This window comes from Podarcis liolepis (genome assembly GCF_965112155.1).
Source record: "Podarcis liolepis genome assembly, chromosome: 6".
Lineage (NCBI taxonomy): Eukaryota > Metazoa > Chordata > Lepidosauria > Squamata > Lacertidae > Podarcis > Podarcis liolepis.
Genome location: NC_139559.1, coordinates 76,807,381 through 76,829,543, shown reverse-complemented (window position 1 = coordinate 76,829,543; position 22,163 = coordinate 76,807,381). Strand labels below are relative to the sequence as shown.

Sequence of the window (22,163 nt, the reverse complement as noted above, 5' to 3'; positions counted from 1 at the left end):
CGCCACAAAGGCTTGGCTCTGAGCAAATCCCAGTTCCATAAGACATAAGAAGCTGCCTAATTGGTCCATCAATAAGAAGTCAGTCCATTGGTCCAGCTAGAGCAGGGGTCAGCAAACTTTTTCAGCAGGGAGCTGGTCCACTGTCCCTCATACCTTGTGGGGGGGGCGAACTATATTTTTGGGGGGGAAGTGAATGAATTCCTATGCCCCACAAATAACCCAGAGACGCGTTTTAAATAAAAGGACACATTCTACTCATGTAAAAACATGCTGATTCCCGGACCATCCACGGGCTGGATTTAGAAGGCGATTGGGCCGGATCCGGCCCCCGGACCTTAGTTTGCCTACCCATGATCTAGAGCACAGTTGACATCTCCAACAACTGGCAGCGACTTACCAGGATTTAAGGTCCCCCAAGAGACGAAGGGAAAGGGATGCGGGTGGTGCTATGGGTTAAACCATAGAGCCTAGGACTTGCCGATCAGAAGGTCAGCGGTTCGAATCCCTGCGATGGGGTGAGCTCCCGTTGCTCAGTCCCTGCTCCTGCCAACCTAGCAGTTCGAAAGCACGTCAAAGTGCAAGTAGATAAATAAGTACCGTTCCGGCGGGAAGGTAAACGGTGTTTCCGTGTGCTGCTCTGGTTTGCCAGAAGCGGCTTAGTCATGCTGGCCACATGACCCGGAAGCTGTACGCCGGCTCCCTTGGCCAAGAAAGCGAGATGAGCACCGCAACCCCAGAGTCGGTCACAACTGGACCTAATTGTCAGGGGTCCCTTTACCTTTACCTAAGAGACAAAGGGTGGTTTACAATACGAAAACACAAAAATACATACCGTAGCAACAAACGAAAACAATAACCCCCTCCACAGCATTATTATCCCCAGGTGAAGGCCTTTACAGATGTTTAGATTATCACTAACCTGAAATTACAGCCCGGAAGCCTTTTACTGCTTGGCAGGGGGTTGGACTCGATGGCCCTTGTGGTCTCTTCCAACTCTATGATTCTACCTGCCTCAGCTGCAACAAAACATGTCTCTCCCTTATCAGTCTCTACAGCCACAGAAGGCGCTGCAACCTTCCCGTGGTTTGACTTCACACCCAAAGCACACTGCTCCATTGTCTCCTGAGATAGATGGACGCCAATACATTTGGAATTACAGGGCAAGATTAGTTATGATCACTTCGAGTTCAGCCTATGAAGCTTTCTTTAGCTATCCTTTTCCCCATTCTCATAAGGCCACTTGCTGTAATTGGTTGATCATCATATCTTCTTGTATGTGTGAGTTCCATGCATGCCAGAAGATTCCCATAGGTTGAACTCCTTCTCCTCTTCCCCTTCCTGGATACAAGGAGTTCTGGGGAACACTGCTACATTACCTGCAATGGGAAACCCCTCTTGTAGGGTGTGAATGGGTTGATTAACTAGTCCTGAGTTGATTAACTAGTACTGGGCAATGGCCAGTTTTAACTGGCGAAATAAAATTAAGGGCACACTTTTGTTTGTGTTAGGGTATTTTGGTTCTAGTATGCATGCGAGGGAAACCGAAGAGCAACATACAAAAACTAGCTTTTTTCTTCTTCACGAAATGATTGTTCACTCTTGTTTAGAAAGCAGTAAATTTCCTTTAGCATCTCAAAATGGCACCTACTGTATACCTGAACCTTGGATAATGTGCATGTTATCTAAATGAAGTGGATTTGCTTGCAGATGATAAAAGGAATGGAAGATCTTTTATCATCTGTAGTCAGACCAACATTTTAATTTTATTTCAACATGTTTGGGAAGTTGGATTGTGTAGCAAACCGTTCAAAGATGAGGAAGTCCTCAAGAAAAAGATACTAATCGCAGTACATTTTGACTTATTGACAGCACTCGAGGGGACCAAATTACAGGAACAATCTAGGTCACTATAAATCTTCATCCTGAATCAAAGATCGTTTGAAAGATGTTGATTGTTCCCAGTTTTCCTATAGGAAATTCGCAGTGTGACAGAACTGGATGAAACTGATTTTAATTTACACTTTTTCCGGGAGCCTCATCCAACTGGCAGCTGAGTCATTCATACAACAATGCTTCTATGGCGACACAGAATCATCGACTATAAATATGAATTGCTTTTGTCCATGTCAAAGGGTCATCTTACCTGAAAATGAAATTGTGCTGTTGAGAGAGGAATATCAAATTGGCCAATCACATTCCTATTGTCTACTTTTACGTTCCACCAGTTTAAACGGGAAATGGTTGCAGAGATGCTGAAATTTCCCATTAAAACCAATGAGACATGCGTTTTTTAATTATTTAAATATTTTTATTAGGAATTTCAGCAAAACATTTTATTAAAAAACATATCATCCTTAATCCCCCCCCATTTTCCCCCTCCCCATAAAGTAACCCACTCCCCCCCCCCGACTTCCCTCAGCTCCTCTCTCTGGTTTATCAACAAACTTTATTCTCTACATGTTACAAAGTTGTATAGATCCTTAATTTTTCTGAATGGCTATTATCAATAAAAAGTTTGTGAGTGTTTATTCAAAACCTGCCAAGGAGTCTAGTTCGTTTTGTTCTTTCTTTAGGTACTTTGCAAAGGGTTCTCATTCTTCCTTAAAGTCACAGTTGTCCTTACCAGGTAGTTTATATGTCAGTTTCGCCAATTCCGCATAGTCCATCAGTTTCTCTTGCCACAGTTCTTTGGTTGCGATTTCTTCATTCTTCCATCCCTGTGCTGTTAAGATTCTTGCCGCCGTTGTCGCATACATGAAAAAGTTTTCCAATTTCCTTGGCAGGTCTTTTCCTACAATCCCTAACAGAAAGGCTTCGGGGTTTTTTTTTACAAATGTAAAATGGAACATTTTCTTCAATTCATTATATATCATTTCCCAGAATTTTTTAATTTTACAACAATCCCACCACATATGATAAAAGGTCCCTTCTTTTTCCTTACATTTCCAACATATATTTGAAGCAGTTTTGTACATTCTTCCTATTTGCACTGGCGTTATATACCATCTGTACATCATTTTTATATACCTAATTTTCTTTCAACAGAGAGCAATCTGTAGATTTTAAGTCATTTTCCACAATCTTTCCCAGTCTTCAAACAGCATTTTTTAATTATTAAAGGCAATATTTAGTTTGTTCTTTGCATAGATGGTCTGTTTCACAAGGCCTTCCAGCATCAACCTATCTGTTCATTCTGTTAATGCTCAGGAATAGGATAGTACCATACTTTCAGGGCAAGCATGATGTCACTGGGATCCAGATAATAATTTATAGTGGAACGACGTCAAAAATTAAATGAACATAGAATGCAGCTTGTTAAAACTATGAGCCAGGATCCAGCCAAAGAGAACCACTATTGACTTCTATGGGAGAGAAATAAGTTCATTCTTAAGATTACCTAGATTGTGATCTGGTTTTTTTTGTGTGTTCATTTGTTTGGCCTTAATTTGCATCTTAAATTTTGATTTCCATCAGATTAATTTTACTTCTTTTCTGATCTTCTTCCTGGTGTTTTTATTGGGCCCCTACAACATGTCTGGAAGCAACAGAACGTGATATTAGTAATTTGACTTACCATATGGTTACTCTATGCCCTCGTTCATTTTCTCCTACACAAATCGAGTGTGCGTGGATGTTTACTTTGGAGAGCCACTTAAAGGCTGTCTTTCCAAGACGTCTATGCTTAAGAGAGTGTCGGTGAGAAGGCTGACAGAAAAGAAGGACAAGCCTCTCTCAGTATCATATCAGAACATGCCGGAATGATGACCATGTGGTTTGGAGTTGATACGTTTTGTTTCCAAGTGACAGAGAGCAGAGCTATCAGTGTGTAGGGGTGATGTCTATTGATCATCATGCACAAATATGATGCAGTTGCATCGCTGCAAAAAAATTATTGGGATAGAGAAGGAGCTTGGCTGCAATCCGAGGTCATTTGAAGTGCAAGGGATTTGGGCCGCCATTTTAATTAGAAACAAGATGCTACCGAAAAGCAGTGAGTGATATCTAACTAACACATCCTGTTGGCGCAAGGATTTCCATTTCTGCAGTTGGACTTTCCCCTTCCTCCTTCCTCCTTGTGTTCCTCCTCAGATCTGCTCTGGAGAGTTGGGGGACCTCCTAAAATAGATTTAGGGGGTGCAGAGGAAGGGGGAGTGGAAATCCTCGCACTGATGGGACCATGGCTTAGGGCTGCTTCTAGGCCATCAGTATTTTGGGGTTGGATTCGATCTCGTGCCACCAATTTCACTTGCACCATACCCAATGTCATTCATCCTCCCTGCAAACAAATCCAAATTAATGTTCCTTAAAAGCCAATGCCGTCTAATCTCCCTACAAACAAATCAAGATGAATGTTCAGTAAGCAGGTCTTCTGGAAGCACCAATCTCACAGCAGTAGTCCATTTATTTGCAAATTCATCAAATTTTCACACAGGTCCTTCAAAGGTTGCTTTTCAATATTCTTTTCAGCCTCACCTTCAGGGTTCACATTTGTTTGTTTGCTTGCTTGTTTCAAAAAACTCAATTAGGTTTCGAACTATAAACCCCTGAGATATTGCACAGCTACCGTTTGTGATTTCTGTTTCACAGCCGTTATGATTAATTGTGTTGGTAGCACAATCTTCAGAAAGTGCAAATCCCGGTTTTGAAAAATGAAATGGGAAAACGGTCGGGTGAGCCAGCTGCTCTGCAGAAGACAAGCTCACGGGCAATGAATCACACTCAAGAGTTTCTCAACCTGATGATGAAAAAACCCATCACACTTCAAGTGCTTAGATTCTTAGCTGAACTATTTAAACCTGGACGTACTTGTACCAGGCATTATAGCTTTCGGTGTATGTCATTTTCCTTTGGCTCTACACAGCGTTAACAAAGATCAGACCAACCCCCCGCAACTGAAAGCATGCAGGTCCCATGAGAAAAACCTGAGGCTGCCTACAAGTAAAACAAGTATATATCCTTTCTCTCAAGTATACAGTCACCCACTTCTGTCTTTTCATATCATGCTGCTCTTTCTATCACAGGTGACAGAGCCAGCCTAGTAAGACCCCCCCATCTACAGTAGTAGTAATAATAATAATAATAATAATAATAATAATAATAATAATAATAATAATAATAATAATAATTTATTATTTATACCCCGCCCATCTGGCTGGGTTTCCCCAGCCACTCTGGGCAGCTTCCAACAAAATATCAAAATGCAGTAATGCATCAAACATTAAAAGCTTCCCAAAGCAGGGCTGCCTTCAGATGTCTTCTATAAGTCTGGTAGTTGTTGTTCTCTTTGACATCTGGTACACATTTAAAGCAGTATCGTCCCACTTTAAACAATCATGGCTGCCCCCAGAGCATCCTGGGAGCTGTAGTTAGTTGTTAGGAAAGCGCCTATTCCCTTCACACAGCTATAATTCCCAGAGCTCCATGGGGAGAGGGGCTGATTGTTAAGCCACCATCTCCCCTACTATTTCAGAGCTCTGAAGACCAGCAGGAAAGGGGAAGGACTGAGGAAATTTAACAAGCAGGGTGTTCGTGCAGTCCCACAAACTCTTTTGTGCTGCTTCCTTGGGGACCCTGGTGGGTTGGGAACATATTGAGCCCATCGATAAGGCAGAGACACGCAGTGCTTGTGGGGCAGCCATGTTGGCTCCTGTTTGTGGATCTTGCCCAAATACATCAGCCAGACATGATGTACATGCTGTATCAAAATGTCCGCACTGGCGCTGAAAACAAAGGGTACAGGAAGTGAGAGGAGAGCAGAAGTCTGCACTGGGCCCAATCACCTGATATATATAATTTAAAAGGGGGGAAAGTCCGGGGGGGGGGGGAGAACAAAGTTGTGTATAAGCAATAGAGCGGAAAGCAATATACAAAAATGCAATGTAATCTGCTTCCATACATTCTTATATAAATTGACATAGTATTATTATCCTAATACATATGTAGATGTTAATAGCCTGCCACATTCTGTATAAACTCATTCCAAATGTGGTTAGGTTTATCATTTAGGTCTACATCTGTAAACGTCTAAGTTGCAAGTGATGTCATATTGCCAGTCTATTGATTAAAGGGTATCACATCTTTACAGTGGTGCCCCGCAAGACGAATGCCTCGCAAGACGGAAAACTCGCTAGACGAAAGGATTTTTCGTTTTTGAGCTGCTTCGCAAGACGAATTTCCCTATGGGCTTGCTTCGCAAGACGAAAACGTCTTGCAAGTTTGTTTCCTTTTTCTTAACACCGTTAATACAGTTGCGACTTGACTTCGAGAAGCAACTCATAGAACACAGTGTACAGAGTAGCCTTTTTTGAGGTTTTTAAAGACTTTGGTGATTTTTGAAGCTTTTCCAAAACTTCTTTTGCAGCCATTTGGTAAGTTAAGCTTTTAAAACTTTTGGGGGGGGTTGGATTTTGGGTTGGGGTGTTTGGAATTCAAGGACTTGGTGTTGGGGAGGGGTTTGCAAAAATCTGGAAGCTTGTGTGTGTGTTTTTCTGCATTTTTATGATTTTCTGTGACCACTCTGCTGTTTTTTTAAAAAAATTCTGGGTTTGAATTTTGAAATGCTCTTTACAGTATGTGTGACTTTAAAGAGCACTTAATAAACTCTTGTTGTACCAAATTTGGCTTTTTTTGGACTTTTTTTGGCCATAGGAACGCATTAATTGATTTTCAATGCATTCCTATGGGAAACCGTGCTTCGCAAGATGAAAAATTCGCTAGATGAAAAAATTTGCGGAACGAATTAATTTCGTCTTGCGAGGCACCACTGTATTCTTCCAGTTCATCAGTATTTCTCTCTTGGTCACCATTAGGGGGTGTAGAATCCATTTTTGTTGTCCCATTGTTAATTTCCATACAACAGGTAAGTAGTTCAAAAGAATATTCTTCGCTGAAAGATCTAACTTTTGGATTATTAATATTGTTGGTTGGTAAAATCAAAGACCTATCAGGAGATAATCTGTGAGGGCCCCACAAGATTTTTATTACCTAGGGACCTCCACAGGTTTTAATCTGGAACTGTGCCCAACCAAGGGTGAACTTTGGGTTGTCAAATGTCAACAGTGCCCTGTGCGACCCTAAAATTTGGCACGCCTCCCTCTTGTTCTTCCACATTGTATTGGCACCCTCTGCAGCGTGGTGCCCAGTGTGAGTGCCCTGGTCGTGCCATCCTAAAACTGCCCTGGCCCAATCTTGGGGTGTGGTTTTGGCACGGAAGAGAATCACGCCCCTTGTCCTGCCCAGGTGGACCACAAAGAAACACTTCCCGTAAAACTATAAGACTATCTAAATCAGGCCTTCCTCCTCCAGCTGGCAAGATGACTGGGAAACACTTCCCCTGCCATAGAAGGTCACAGCATACCTGCAAATTCTGGGTTTCCCCCTGGCACCGCTGAGCTGCTGCCGCTGCTGCTTAGCTGGAGTGTTAGCTGCTCTCCCAAACCATGGCCCTGGGAAAGAAGAAGGACATTGTATTTTCCTGGCATAAGCATCCACTCTAGGGGACAGGGGTCCGTGGGCCGTCTCCATTAATGTTCTTGTGGGGCACAGTCCCCTCTATATTTTCTCTCCCCCCCTTTGTCTTCCCATCTCCCTTCCTTCCTCAGTCTCCTGCCTCCCCCCAGCCACATCCCTCCTTCTCCTGTGTGGCACAGAGCAGCCCAGAAGCAGAACAGGACAAGGCAATCCAGAGGAGGCAGGGCATTCCTGCAGTGGGGACATAGGGCCCCTGGGGGGCCAGCCTGAGCACTGGTGAGGGGGCCTGGCCAGCTGACCCAGGGAAGAAGGGAGGCAGGACAAGCCCCCCTGCCATGCTGCCCATGCCCATGTCAGCACTGCCTGTCGACGCTTGCTGTTCCGGCCTGGGCAGGCCATTGGCCTGGGTCTTCCTGTTATATACCTGCTGGGATTGACAAGGCATATGACCCTCACCTGAACCTCACCCGACAAATAGGAGCGTACGGATCTTGTCCGGAGATGTTGCCTCCGATGCCGCTTGCGCCGCTCGGCTGTTGGCTCTTGCCTCAGCTGCATGGCAGTTAACTGTCAAATTCTAGAGCTCCCTATTAACAGAACACAGTGTTCATTTGTAAAGCAGTAACATAAATCTCCATTGCTACATATTGGGTGTGTATTTCAGTGGTTGAACGTACAGGTTTATGGTCATGCTGTAGTGCAGTGCTTATGCGACTGTGAATAAAAGGTGGCTGGGCTCATCGTCCCTGAGTTTGGCGGGGAGGTGACAAAACTGATTTCCAATAAGTGCCACCCCCTTTACTGGGTCTTGGGTTTGCAATTTTGGGAGAGGGGAGACTGCGGCACTGGGAAGATAGCAGGCTGGTGAGGCCCCCTAGATTTAGAGGCCCAAGTTGCCCTGCCCTCGCATGAAGTCTTGGGTTTGCAATTTTGGGAGAGGGGAGGTTGCCTGCTGGGGAACGGGGAGGCTGGCGAGGCCCCCTAGATTTAGAGGCCCTAGGATTCAGCCAACTTAGCCTATACATAAATCTGGCACTGGCTATATCCTATAAAGGAGCAGGGCCGTCTTAACCGTTGGCACTAGGGGTGCACGGCACCAGGGCACCGGGCTCTCTGGGGCGCCAGGCCGAGAGTCCGGGGCCGAGCGTTGGAGTCCGGGGAAGAGCCGCTGACAGCCGAGCGGAGCAGAGTCCGTCGGAGCGCCATAGGCTCTTCTGCTGCAGGCGGCTCTTCCCCAGACTCCAACACTCACCCCCGAACTCACACCGAGCCACAACAGCAGAAGAGCCCGTGGCACTCCGACACTCTCAGCTCCACTCGGCTGTTGGCTCTTGCTCCAGCTGCATGGCAGCTAACTGTTTTGGCGCTGCACCCAGAGCTCCGTGTAACGTCGTGGTGGGATATGCTGCGCGCCAACAGTACCAAAGGCAGCAACAAAACCCGAGAGATAGGAGCGTACGGATCCTGATGTTGCCTCCGATGCCGCTTGCATTCCGCATCCTTCTGCACTGGCACCCCATGCTGGACGGCGCTGGGAGTGTGCACCAACAGCAGAAAAGCCAGCAAAGGAACCCGCAGCTTGACGCACACAACAGGATGCATCGCACAGCGCCCACAACGTTACACGGCACTCCGCGCGCAGCCAAAACAGTTAACCGCCATGCAGGGGGGGGGAGGCAGCGGGCAGACAGCACGGTGACTGTGCCACCCGACATTTTGTCGTCCCCCCAGCATGGAACCCGCACCCCCTTCATATGCCCCTGTGCATGGGGCGCTGGCACCCCTTTTGGTTGGCTCTGTGAGTTCCTGCGTCCCACAACCGTTCTAAAGGTTAAAACTACCATATTTCCTTTTAAAAAGGCAACAACTTTGCTGCCCCCTAAAAAAATGTTGACAACTCTGGGCAACCTAGGGGCGCTGGGTAGATCTTTGCACCCCAGCGCCGCATATGCTTAAGACGGCCCTCCACAACGGCCCGACCCTTGGCTCGGAAGGGGGGGCAAGGAAGACAGGCCTGCTCCACCCTAGCCCAGCCCTGTTTTGCTCAGGTTGGCGCCACAACCTCCTGGCACATGTGGGGAATGGATTCCCCATGGAATTAACATATCACAACTTCCAGGGCGGCTTCCCCTTCTTCACTGTGCCACAGCAGCCGCTGTGGCCTGCCTGTTTTAGGACCTGGGAGACAGAAAGGAAAATACAAAACAGAGGAAGCAACCAACCAGTTATTCACAACAGAAAATATCATCTGGGGACCACAGCTGAGGACCTGCCAAGCTATCAACAGCTGTGGACAAGTCATGCCAGGGAGCTAAGCCACATGCATTAGTGACGTGTGATGCTAATAATAATAATAATAATAATAATAATAATAATAATAATAATAATATTTCTATGCCACTCATCTCCTCTGGGCCTTGGAGCTCCTCCTATCTTCAGAGGTCCCTCTCATCGTTGCTAATGGGCACACTTGTCTTGCCAAGTTTTTCACCATCATCTGACAGGCATCCCTCTTGCAGGGCAATATAAGGCTTGCTTGCAAAGCAGCACTTTGTGACATCAGCTGGCAAACAGGGGCCAGGCTGCTGGGTTGTCAGGCAGCTGAATTAAGAAAAATAAAGGGGGGTGTCAATGTGTGCTGGGATGAGGCCACCGTGGGTCAGGCCAGAGGGGGCTGTTGGGGGGTGTGGTTGTGCCTCCCCTTCTTCTGCATCTTGCTCCCCCACCCGTTCCTTCAGCTGCTCAAGAGAATCATAGCATGGCAGAGTTGGAAGGGACCCCAAGGGTCATCTAGTCCAGCCCCCGGCAATGCAAGGATCCTGCCCACAGCAGAACTACCCAAACTGCATAGAAATCTATTCATGTATGCGACTACAGCGGAAAGAATGTTACTCACCCCAAAATGGAAAGAAGCAGAAGTCCCAGCAAAGGAAGAATGGATATAAAAACTTATGGAATATGCTGAAATAGTGAAACTTACTAGAAGAATAAGAAATCGAGACAACAAACTTTTTATAAAAACTGGATATGGTTTATTGAATATTTACAGATAAACTGTAAACAGATAAAAACATTGGAAGGATTATTGTGTATATACGGTATTTAAAGTAGATAAACAAATGAGCAAATTAAATGAATTTGGATATGCAGAAGATATTTTTTTTAAGTAACTTTAAGGAACCGCAGAAAGAGGGGGGAGGAAGTCAAGTTTTGAAATGTTAAAATTATTGTAAAATTAAGGAAATGTATCAACCTGAAATGTATAAATAAAAATTTTAAATAAATGAATAGAAGACGCAAAAAGGGAGAATGCCAGGGGAGGGGCCATCTTATCTTGTATCTTTTGCAAGTGAGCAGGGAAGTCACATCTCTGAGTGGCCCTCCTTGATGGCATCCTCATCACGATCCTCCCACCCAGTCTTATTCCCCCATTCAATATGGGTTTGCTCTTCCCACTGAGAATTTGATGAGTAAAAACAACAACATGGAAACCTTCAATCTGGATTGTATGGGGGTGGCATTTCAGTGAGGAAGGCGTTGTGTGGATACTTATTGCATTTCTATCCTGCCTTTTTCTCCAAGGTAAGGTAAAGGTAAAGGGCCCCTGGGCGGTTAAGTCCAGTCCAAGGTGACTATGGGGTTGTGGCGCCCATCTCGCTCTCAGGCTGAGGGAACCGGCGTTTGTCCACAAACAGCTTTCCGGGTCATGTGGCCAATAGGACTAAACCGCTTCTGGCGCAACGGAACACTGCGACAGAAACCAGAGCGCACGGAAACACAGTTTACCTTCCTTATTTATCTACTCGCAATGGTATGCTTTCAAACTACTAGGCTTGCAGGAACTGGGACAGAACAACGGGAGCTCACCCTGTTGTGCAGATTCGAACCGCTGACCTTCTGATCAGCAAGCCCAAGAGGTTTCAGTGGTTTAGACCACAGCACCACCCTTCTGTTGACTGTGGAGGGTGATAGAGAACATGGACGTACCTAGGGGTTGGTCAGGTTGACCCCTGTCCAGGGCGCAGGCCCAGTGGGGGACACGAAAATTGCACCTCTCCTCTCTGGCTTGGAGTGGCTAAAAGCCCATCTGTTTGTCTACACACTCCAGGGGCTGCTCCTCCCCTAATCTGGGTGGCCGGATGAGGGGTGCAGGCTCCTTTGGGTCCCTCAGCGGAGAAATCCTATTGCTGATCTGGGCTGTCACAGCGGCCCTGCAGAGCCCCCTCCCCAGTCAGCCAGCAGCACTATTAGACATGTAAGCAGAGCACCCAGCGAGGCTCAGTGGAAAAACGGAGAGAGAGGCCAAGAGTTGCAGGAGGAGGAAAAGGGGAAGGAGGGAGGCAGAAAGGAAAGCAGGGAGGGGAGGAAGGCAGACTGATGGAGGAGGAGGAGAGGCAGAACAGAGCCGACCTCGGAGGCTGTGGAAGAAGTCATTGGTGGAGTGCAAAAGGCAACAAAAAGCAAATTTAATGGGTTTCTGGTCCATGGTTTCTCCAAGCTTCAGAGGTGCCAATATAGCTCCTTGCCAAGAATGCAAGGGAGCTGAAATATACTCAGAGTCGAGAGTGGATTTCATGCTCTTTATTCAGCTCATAGTGGTGAGGAGGAATGAATGAATGTCCCCTCAAAGTATCTGCTTTATATACATTAGTTACACAATGGGCTGCACGTGATTGGCTAATTCCGGGATTCTCCTGTAGGCCAATCAGGTTGTGGATTCACTTCCACCTGGAGCTGGATTGGGTGGCTCCTGCAGACCAATCATACTGCTGCATTGTTCTAGGGCCAATCAGAATGCTGCATTTTGGATCCTATTGTTCTAGGACCAATCAGACTGCTGTATTTTGGATCCTATTCAGCTCAGTACATAACAGGAGCCTAGGGATGCTTCTGTTGGAGACACAAGGACCAGCACACAAATGAAAGGAGGGGCGCATAAGCTTAGAGCCCAGAAGACCATGAATCACTTCCTCCCTTCACACATGTGCCGTGCTGATCTGAGGATAATATTTGTTTATATAAAAAAACAACCCCACCAGTGATTATCTATTTAAACTCCCCAGGATAAACGGTGCCAGCCAAGCAGGGGAGATCAGTTTTGTAAGAGCACATGAATACAAATCTGGAAATCGAGTTAAAAATAAGCTGTTCCCATGGGGACTAAAGGGGAGGCTGGCTCACCCCATCTCTCTGTATTTCTATGCAAAATGGTGACAGGAGAACCAATATTCTCTGTAATTAATGTGCAAAGATGCAAAAATTCTGGAACAGAGAGTCCTGCTTTTGACATCATTCCCCTGCTTTTTTTTTTTTTGGCAGGGATAAATACTGGTAATGTTTCTTCCTTCTAGAAATCAGCACTTCTTACCGTGGGTAGGTAATACCCAGCTTACCTTGCTGCCTGGTGCAAGCTCCAAAGGAGCGTTTACATGGCGAAAATAGAATTAATTCCTGGGGAAATATTCTGAGCGATTTGAAAAGTAGCATTTAACAGCAAAGCTGCTAATTGTGCTTCAACTGGTGGCCACTAACTTCTAAAGAATTATGCCCAAAAGACTAGCCCACTTGAGCCAGGCTCAGCCTAGCCAACCTCACAGCATCGTCGGAAAGAGGGAGAGCCATATGCGTTACCTTGAGCTCTTTGAAGGAAAAGTAAGAAACAAACACAATAATAAACAGACCAAAACAGATTTGGACTGCACAGCCCTAGAGGATTCCTTCAAGCAGACAACTGTCTTCTGTAAGATAGGATACATGGGCATCCTAACTGAAAATGGGACTCTCCAGCCAGAGTTAAGCACTCTTAAGAGACTTAAGTGGTGCTTCGCTCCTCCCAACCCACTAAATTCAAAAGGACTTGAAAAGTGCCTAATTTTGGCTGCTTATTTATTTAAGTTGTTGGTATGCTGGGTTTTTTTTCCAGGCAGGCCTCACAAAGCATTTTACATAACACAGTGGTACCTTGGGTTAAGTACTTAATTTGTTCCAGAGGTCTGTACTTAACCTGAAACTGTTCTTAACCTGAAGCACCTCTTTAGCTAATGGAGCCTCCTGCTGCTGCTGCCGCGCCGCCAGAGCCCGATTTCTGTTCTTATCCTGAAGCAAAGTTCTTAACCTGAAGCACTATTTCTGGGTTAGCAGAGTGTGTAACCTGAAGCGTATGTAACCTGAGGTACCACTGTATTATTAAAATAATAATCACCAATAGCTATTATAAAGTAGAACTATTATACAATAGAATAACAATCATCAGTATCACTTATACAGTAGAACTCCTGTTTCCGTATCTGCCCTGCCTTCTACCCTCAGGACAAGGCAGACACCCACAAATTACAGTGGTGCCCCGCAAGACGAAATTAATTCGTTCCGCAATTTTTGTTGTCTAACGAATTTTTCGTCTTGCGAAGCACGAAATCCCATAGGAATGCATTGAAAATCAATTAATGCGTTCCTATGGTCAAAAAAAGTCCAAACAAAGCCAAATTTGGTACAACAACAGTTTATTAACTGCTCTTTAAAGTCACACATACTGTAAAGAGCAGTTCGAAAATTTAAGGGAAAATAAATTAACTTTATAAACAAAACATGTCTTTGTTTTTAGTCAAAGAAAAAAAGTCGCGAGACGTTTTCGTCTTGCGAAGCAAGCCCATAGGGGAAATTCGTCTTGCGAGGCAAATCGCGAACGGAAAAACCTTTCGTCTAGCGAGTTTTTTGTCTTGCGAGGCATTCTTCTTGCGGGGCACCACTGTATTTGGAAGGGAGGCACCATCTTTGGGAGCTGGCGGACAGCAGACTGCTTCTCCGAGATTGTGATCAATGTTATTCCGGCTCTATTTGTGCCATTTTGAAGTTAACAGAAAGCAGGGGTGTCATGACAAGCTGCATTCAAAGACCACCAATGAAGCGCACCTCTCTGTGTAGGATTCATAGCTGTCAACTTACAGATTTGAAAATAAGGGACCAGCAGCCTCGGAAATAAGGGATCTGCAGCCAAAATAAGGGATTTTCAGAGCACAAGTATGTTCGACTTCTGAGCCCCTCCAAACCAAAGGCAGAAAGCCCAGCCAGCAGCCAAACGAAGCCTCAAGCGGTGGTTCCCACAGTGCAGCAACCCAGCAAAGGGGTTGCAGCAAGGAAAACCACCGTCACCTCTCCGCTGGGAAGTGCTGAGCAAAGGCGAGTCCCCAGGCAATGCGGCCGATTTGATCAGCACAAGGCATGCAAGCTCCACCCCCCCAGTCATTCTTAGACTCCTTATTGGATGAGCAACGCAGCCAAGCAACACAGTTGGAGCCTCCCTCCTCCCTGACCGGCAGGGAGGGAGGGAGAGGAGCTGCTTCCTTTGAAACCCGGGAAATTTAAGGGACATTATCAATAAGGGACAGCCGTGGGACACGGCGCTGGGATAAGGGACTTTCCTGCCAAATAAGGGACGGTTGACAGCTATGGTAGGATTGCTTACGCCACCACTTCTAACCACACACAGGTCATCCTAGAAACTGAGTTCCAGCAAGTTCTGGCTGGAAAAAAGTCGTGTGTATGCACTCAGCTATACAGCTGCAAATAAAAACGTTTTAAAGGTGTTGTAAAGTGTAATATACAAATGTGACACTAGATGGCGACAGTGAGCTATGCAAAATTCAATGTATTTTTCAAAACGGTTTTTTTTTTAAAAAAAGCATTTCACAGCATTTTTTAATATGTGTCTAGATTCCACCTGTGTGTGTGTGTGTGCATTTTGCTGCACATTCTGAAAAGCAAAATATCACTGACATTCTTCCTCTTGAGATGATCTTTCAGAAAGCACAGTTATCTTCAGCCCTCCTTGCCAAATCACCAGCTTTCAAATTTTTGTTTTTAGTGAAAATTTTAGAGTGATCTTCGTTACAAAAGAATCACGGAACGGTTTCTAAAATTCTTTTTTAAAAAAACAACCCACCAAGACAGCTAAAATTTATCATAAAGCCACCTCAGAAAGCAGTCACAGCTCACACACATCTGAAGGCTTTGAAAAGCCGAAATTGTTGGTGTTGGTGCTGACCTTTAAAGCCCTAAACAGCCTTGGCCCAGTATACCTGATGGAGCGTCTCCAGCCCCATCGTTCTGCTCGGACACTGAAATCCAGCGCCAAGGGCCTTCTGGCGGTTCCCTCTCTGCGAGAAGCCAAGTTACAGGGAACCAGGAAGAGGGCCTTCTCAGTAGTGGCGCCTGCCCTGTGGAACGCCCTCCCATCAGATGTCAAGGAAATAAACAACTATCTGACTTTTAGAAGCCAGCCCTGTTTAGGGAAGTTTCTAATGTTTCGTGCTGTATTGTGTTTCTAATATTTGGTTGGGAGCCACCCAGAGTGGCTGGGGAAACCCAGCCAGATGGGCGGGGTATAAATAATAAATTTATTATTATTATTATTATTATTATTATTATTATTATTATTATTATTATTAGGATTGCCATTGTTATGTAGTGTAGTTTCACCCTGGGCCAACAGGGGGATACTGTATATAGTTTTCACTCAGGTCTGTAGATAGTTTTCACTCAGGTCCGCACCAGTTATTTTAGGCGGGAACTCTGGGCTATTGTGGTTACAATGTTGACAGCCGGCTGCCTATAAATACAGGCCGGCTGAGCTGTTCGCAGTCAGTTCTATTCCAGCTTACCATAATAAAGAGCTACTTGAAGAAATCGCTGTGCCGGCTGCTATGTCAACCCACGACTTAACACTGGCGACGAAGGTGGGATGAATGGACATCAGAGCACAGCCAGATGCGGCCAGCCTCTGAACTAAGCTGAATCACTGAGCTGAATCACAGAGCGAAATCACTGAGCGAAATCACTGGGCAGAACCAATTCAGAGCTGACTGTTCTGGCTAGAGCACTGTGTTCCATCCATCGCCCTTCACGCCGGCATCGGAATCATGGCTTCACTTGTGCCTCTACCGCCGTTTGCGCCAGCCTCTGAATCATGGGACTCCTACCTCGCTCGGTTCGACTGCTACCTCCAAGCCAACGAGCTGACAGCAGTATCAAAGGATCGGAAGCGGGGCCTATTCCTCAGCCTCTGTGGGCCTGGGGTGTTTGAGACGGCCCGAGCGTTGGTTGCGCCTGAAGCAGTCCAGGCAACACCATGGGACACGATCCAAGAGAAGCTCCGCAACCACTACGCACCAAAGCTGTCCAAGATTGCTGCCCGCCATGCGTTCTACCACCGGAACCAGGCAGAGGGGGAGTCAATCAACAACTACACCACCGCCCTGCGACAGGCTGCAATGCACTGTGAGTTCCGAGACTTAGACGATGCCCTGATGGATCGAATCGTCTGCGGGGTCCGGGACATCCATCTGCAACGGCGCCTCCTAGCCAAGCCAGACCTCACGCTACAGAAAGCCATTGAGGAAGCTGTGGCCTCAGAAGCTGCTGAACGCTCCGCCCAGGAGATCCGCAAGTCCAGCAGCCCGCGTCTTGCTAGGGAGCCAGTTCCGGTGCATCATGAAGAGGCCAGCAGTGAGGAGGCATCCTCCAGTGAAGACGATGACGTGCACCAGACAAAGCGGGAGCGCAGGAAGTTCCAACAGAAGTCCAAGGGCCAACCGGAATGTGCTGGCTGCGGAGGCAACCATTCCCGTGCCAAGTGTCGATTCAGAGACGCCATCTGTAGGAAGTGTTCCAGAAGGGGCCACATCGCTAAGGTCTGCCGATCGGCTCCGTCTGACACCCCCCCTTCATCGACTCGCAAGTCCAAGTCTTCACTCCAGTCTGCCAAGGAAAGTTGTTTCGCTCTCACCAACTGCCGCTGCCCGTCTGGAACCACGATTGGCCAAACCGACTCGCCTACGCGACGCAAGCTGAACGTCACGGTGCTCATTGAAGGAGCTCCATGTGACATGGAGATCGACACCGGGTCTGCCCTGTTCATCGTGTCATGGAGCACCATCAAAAGACTGGTACCCAGAGTGTCCAAAAGGCAACTCGACTCTCACCGCGTACACCTGAGAGACTACCAGGGAAACGACATTCCCGTGGTAGGCGTTGGCCGGTTCCGGATCGCCTTCAAGGATTTTTCGGGCCTGCTCCGGTTGGTGGTGGTCGAAGGTCAGCGGCCAAGCCTCCTAGGGCTAGACTGGTTTGATGCCCTCGGCCTGGAAGTCACCGGCATCAACTGCATCTCTAACGCAGAGACTGAGGGTCTGGTCAAAGACTTTGCCGAGGTTTTTGACGGCACCTTGGGCCAATATACAGGTACGCCCATCTCCTTTAGCCTTGATCCACAAGTCGCCCCCATCAAGCTAAAGCCACGCCGGGTTCCCTTTGCTCTCAAGGCTAAGGTGGACGAACAACTGGACAAACTGATCGCCCAAGGAGTTTTGGAGCCGGTTGACCACGCAAAGTGGGAAACCCCCATCGTCACGCCTGTCAAGCCAGATGGGTCGGTGAGAATCTGCGCTGACTACAAGTGCACGATCAACAAGGCACTTCAGCAGCACGCTTATCCGGTTCCTGTTGTCCAACACCTGCTGCATTCCCTGGGTGGACGATGCCATCACTGCCTGGTTGTCCGCCTGTCAAGCGTGCCAGGAGTCGAGGCCTGCACCACCGGCAGCTAAGGGACACACCTGGGAGACACCAAAGACACCCTGGTCGAGGGTGCACATCGATCTGGCTGGCCCCTTTCACGGCCGGACCTTTATGGTAGTGGTGGACGCCTATTCCAAATGGCTGGAGGTCGCCCTGATGCCCTCCACCACTACCGAAGCTGTCATCCGGGTGCTGCGAGGCCTGTTTGCAACGCATGGGTGTCCTGATGTCCTTGTCTCTGACAACGGACCGCAGTTCACGTCAGGCACGTTTGAGCGGTATCTTTTGGGACTGGGCATCCGCCATGCCCTAACGGCACCCTTTCATCCATCCAGCAACGGGCAAGCGGAAAGAATGGTGCGCTCGACAAAAGAGGCACTGGCGCGCCTGGACCGGGGAGACTGGCATGAGCGGGTCGCCGAATACTTGTTCGTGCAACACATCACCCCTCATGCGGCCACAGGGAGGAGTCCTGCTGAACTGCTTATGGGCCGCCGCCTCAGGTCACCGCTCGACCGGCTACACCCAGACTTTGCCGTGGCTGAACCCCCAGGCTGTGCCAACGCACCACGGTCATTTGTCCCAGGAAACCAGGTCTTTGCCCGGAACTATGTGGGGGACATCCCTTGGGTGCCAGCCACAGTAGTGGGAGTCACTGGACCTCGCTCGTACCAGGTGGCACTCGAAGATGGACGCTTGTGGCGACGGCACATAGACCAGCTTAGGCGCAGGGTTGGGGACTTGGACACTACCGAGGTGCCCCCAACTGCGCTTGCGGCTCCAGAAGAGACACGTACAGATGGCGAGGCCCCACCTACACCTCCCTCGCAAACTGCCAGCGTGGAGCCGAACCAAGCCGTTTCAGAACAGACTCAGACCACTCCACTTGTGGAGGCTCCATCCACAGCAGCGGGTCCAGGGGAGTTGGTTCCAACGCCACCTAGGGTCGCACCACAGCCTCAGCGAGAACTGTGTGGCCCTCCGGACTTGGCTACCAGTCCCCGGCGGTCTGGCAGAGTTTCCAAGCGCCCAACTCATTTAAAGGACTATGTTGTTGGACAGGTATCACTGTTGGTCTAAGTATGGGAAATGTAACCGATATGCTTCTGTGCCTAATTGAACCATTACGCGTAGTGCTGTATATAAGGAAACCATTACGATTGTAACTAACGCCTTATCTCGGTGGGGAGGGGTGTTATGTAGTGTAGTTTCACCCTGGGCCAACAGGGGGATACTGTATATAGTTTTCACTCAGGTCTGTAGATAGTTTTCACTCAGGTCCGCGCCAGTTATTTTAGGCGGGAACTCTGGGCTATTGTGGTTACAATGTTGACAGCCGGCTGCCTATAAATACAGGCCGGCTGAGCTGTTCGCAGTCAGTTCTATTCCAGCTTACCATAATAAAGAGCTACTTGAAGAAATCGCTGTGCCGGCTGCTATGTCAACCCACGACTTAACAGCCATCTTCACTTAAAATTGTCACTTTCCTCCTGGTGGCAGCATATCGGATAATGACCACCTGGACAGAATTTCAGACCAACCATGGCAAATTCTTTGAAGCGGTAATTTATTTATGATCCACCCTCGCTACTCAAGCAATATTACGGAATAAGCTCTCCGCTTCTGCTGAACTCCTGCAGTGCCAGCAGCATGAAATCCAGATTGGCATGAACTATCTAGGCAAACGTAATGTACATTTATAGAGCAGAACAGAGATGCCTCATGCCTTGCGCTGAGCAGAAGGTTAATATATTCTCTACATCTTGTTTAATCTTCTTTACCCTAATTGTTTACTGACAATATAGTTGCACTGGGATTAGCTATGATTAACTGTGCCTCTTAAGTTAATACAGGAACTTTCAAAACGTGTGGGTTGTTTTTTAAAAAACAAGTTCCTTACCAATATCAAAATGTATTGCACTTAATATTTTAATGACCAATTAATTTTCTAAACTGGGGTACAAATACACACAGCATGGACTTTGGCGAAGTTAAACTTGCTAGGGCAAAGGAACAAACTGTTTTTAACCGCTTATAGTGAAAGACCATCACTAACAAAATGAGGAGGAAAGACAGATTTGTCAGTTATAATAAAAAGGATAAAAACAGATCGACAGAACGTAGGAGGACATTGAAACAGGAATGGCAAAACATTCATATCTCCCCCTCAGGTTTAAGGGGGAGTTATACTTACACCAATACTTACTTTAAAAAAAAATTAATTCGCTACACCAGCTTTACAGAAGTTATAACAAAATCCGCAAGGCTCAAAAATACCTCAAAAATGTAAAATGAAGACATGGCCAAGGCAAAAACAAATAAGCCAGCTCCATGGGAGATATTGATGCATTTGTTTAACTCTCCAGCTCAAATCCTTTGGATTTAAAATTGCGTAACTTTTGCTTGATTGTGGGCTACATGATTTGTGAAGCTAACCTCCTCTTTCCTCCGTCATGTTTATTTTGGGGTTTTTGCTTCGTTTCGTTTATGAAAGACCGTTTTATTCCTGCAAGTATTTAAGCGGCTGCAACCACACAACTTGAAGAGCTATAGCGGCAAGATTTATGGGCTGGAGAAAGGAGCAACATTGCACATTTCGCAAAATCAATCACGGAATTGTACGTCTGGCAAGGATGCCCTATAATCTAACTCACTTTGCTGAAATACGTCCCCTTCCTTCCCAAACATTCCTGGCGTGTTAGTCTAGCAGTTAATGGAAACCAATTCAAAGACTGCCAGATTGTTTGCTAGACCAGGGATGGGCACCCCTGTCTAGGACTCCAGCTCCCATCAACCTCAGCCAGCAGGGCCAATGATTAGGATGATGGGAGTTGTAGTCCAATGATAGTCTCTTGTTAACTATGCTGATTTAAATGTGCATTTTATATTTGACTTCACTTAACATTCTTTTCCTTTGAAATGTTTAGGAATAATATTTTTTGGGTTAACTTTGTGTTAAATATGTATTCTGTACTTGACCTCCTTTATAATGTTTTATTTTGAAATCTTTAAGATAATATTTTAGTTTCCTGTTAATTATGTTGCTTTGACTATATACTTTATATTTTATTTTCCTCAGAAATGTTTGATTCTGGATTGTTTTACTGATGTTTAATATGCAAACCGCTTTGAGATTTTTCTTAAAAATATAAAGCGGAATAGAAATGATATTATGGGACGTGGGTGGCGCTGTGGGTAAAACCTCAATGCCTAGGACTTGCTGATCGTAAGGTCGGCGGTTCGAATCCCCGCGGCGGGGTGAGCTCCCGTCGTTCGGTCCCAGCTCCTGCCCACCTAGCAGTTCGAAAGCACCCCTAAGTGCAAGTAGATAAATAGGTACCGCTTTCTAGCGGGAAGGTAAACGGCGTTTCCGTGTGCAGCACTGGTGCTGGCTCGCCAGCTGCAGCTTCATCACGCTGGCCACGTGACCCGGAAGTGTCTTCGGACGGCGCAAGATGTCATCTTGAGCAAGATGAGCGTGCAACCCTAGAGTCGGTCACGACTGGCCCGTACGGGCAGGGGTACCTTTACTTTACCTTAGAAATGATAATAATAATAATAATAATAATAATAATAATAATAATAATAATACTGAGAGAGAACCACATTGGCTACCCTGATATCTTGTCAGTAGGTTAGCACTGCTGAGGTAGTAGCTCAGCTTCAGTCTTCTTTTATTTCTCTTTCCTCCCATCCCTGCCTTAACCACCCTCCCAACCTGGATTTTTTTTTAAAAAAGGGTGCTTGCTGCTCAGCTGTAATTTGTGGAGATGTAGAAGAGTCCTGGTTCACTTCAAGCTGGAGATCTGGTGTGGATCATGTGATTATCCCTTCGAAGTGTACAAAATATCTCTATATTTTTAAGCTCAGCGCTGGCCTTCCTACTCAATTATTGGCATAATCCCTTTTCAGTCAAACCAGCTGGCTAGGCAGGAAATGACGCACAGCCCCACCCCTCCCCACAAGGAACAGTTTCCATATACTCAAGAGAATGCCCTAGGTGTGCTGTTGTATAGAGGTTTGTAAATTTTCAAAAGGGTTGTTGTTGTTGTTGTTGTTGTTGTTGTTTTAGTGGTCCAACAACAACCTGTGAGCTTCTAAGACTGAGGGCAAGCGTCCTG

General features: G+C 46.6%; 1 protein-coding gene across 3 annotated transcripts; it reads right to left on the bottom strand.

Annotated features, from left to right (window-relative positions):
• Positions 1-1,677: 1,677 nt before the first annotated feature.
• LOC310710361 (uncharacterized protein) lies at positions 1,678-8,065 on the bottom strand. 3 transcript variants are annotated; one of them, XR_014527966.1, is made up of 4 exons: positions 7,938-8,065; positions 7,358-7,445; positions 3,575-3,705; positions 1,678-2,143 (listed from the first exon to the last, which is right to left on the bottom strand). XR_014527966.1 is itself a non-coding variant. In XM_083511283.1 (3 exons), exons 1-3 carry the CDS (start codon positions 8,026-8,028, stop codon positions 3,636-3,638), a joined length of 249 nt encoding a protein of 82 aa, XP_083367409.1. In that variant the 5' UTR covers positions 8,029-8,065; the 3' UTR covers positions 2,421-3,635. The 3 variants fall into 3 exon arrangements, 2 of the variants coding, with proteins under 2 accessions (XP_083367409.1, XP_083367408.1); XM_083511283.1 differs by lacking the exon at positions 1,678-2,143 and having other exon boundaries at positions 2,421-3,705; XM_083511282.1 differs by lacking the exons at positions 1,678-2,143; positions 3,575-3,705 and adding an exon at positions 5,077-5,720.
• Positions 8,066-22,163: the final 14,098 nt, after the last annotated feature.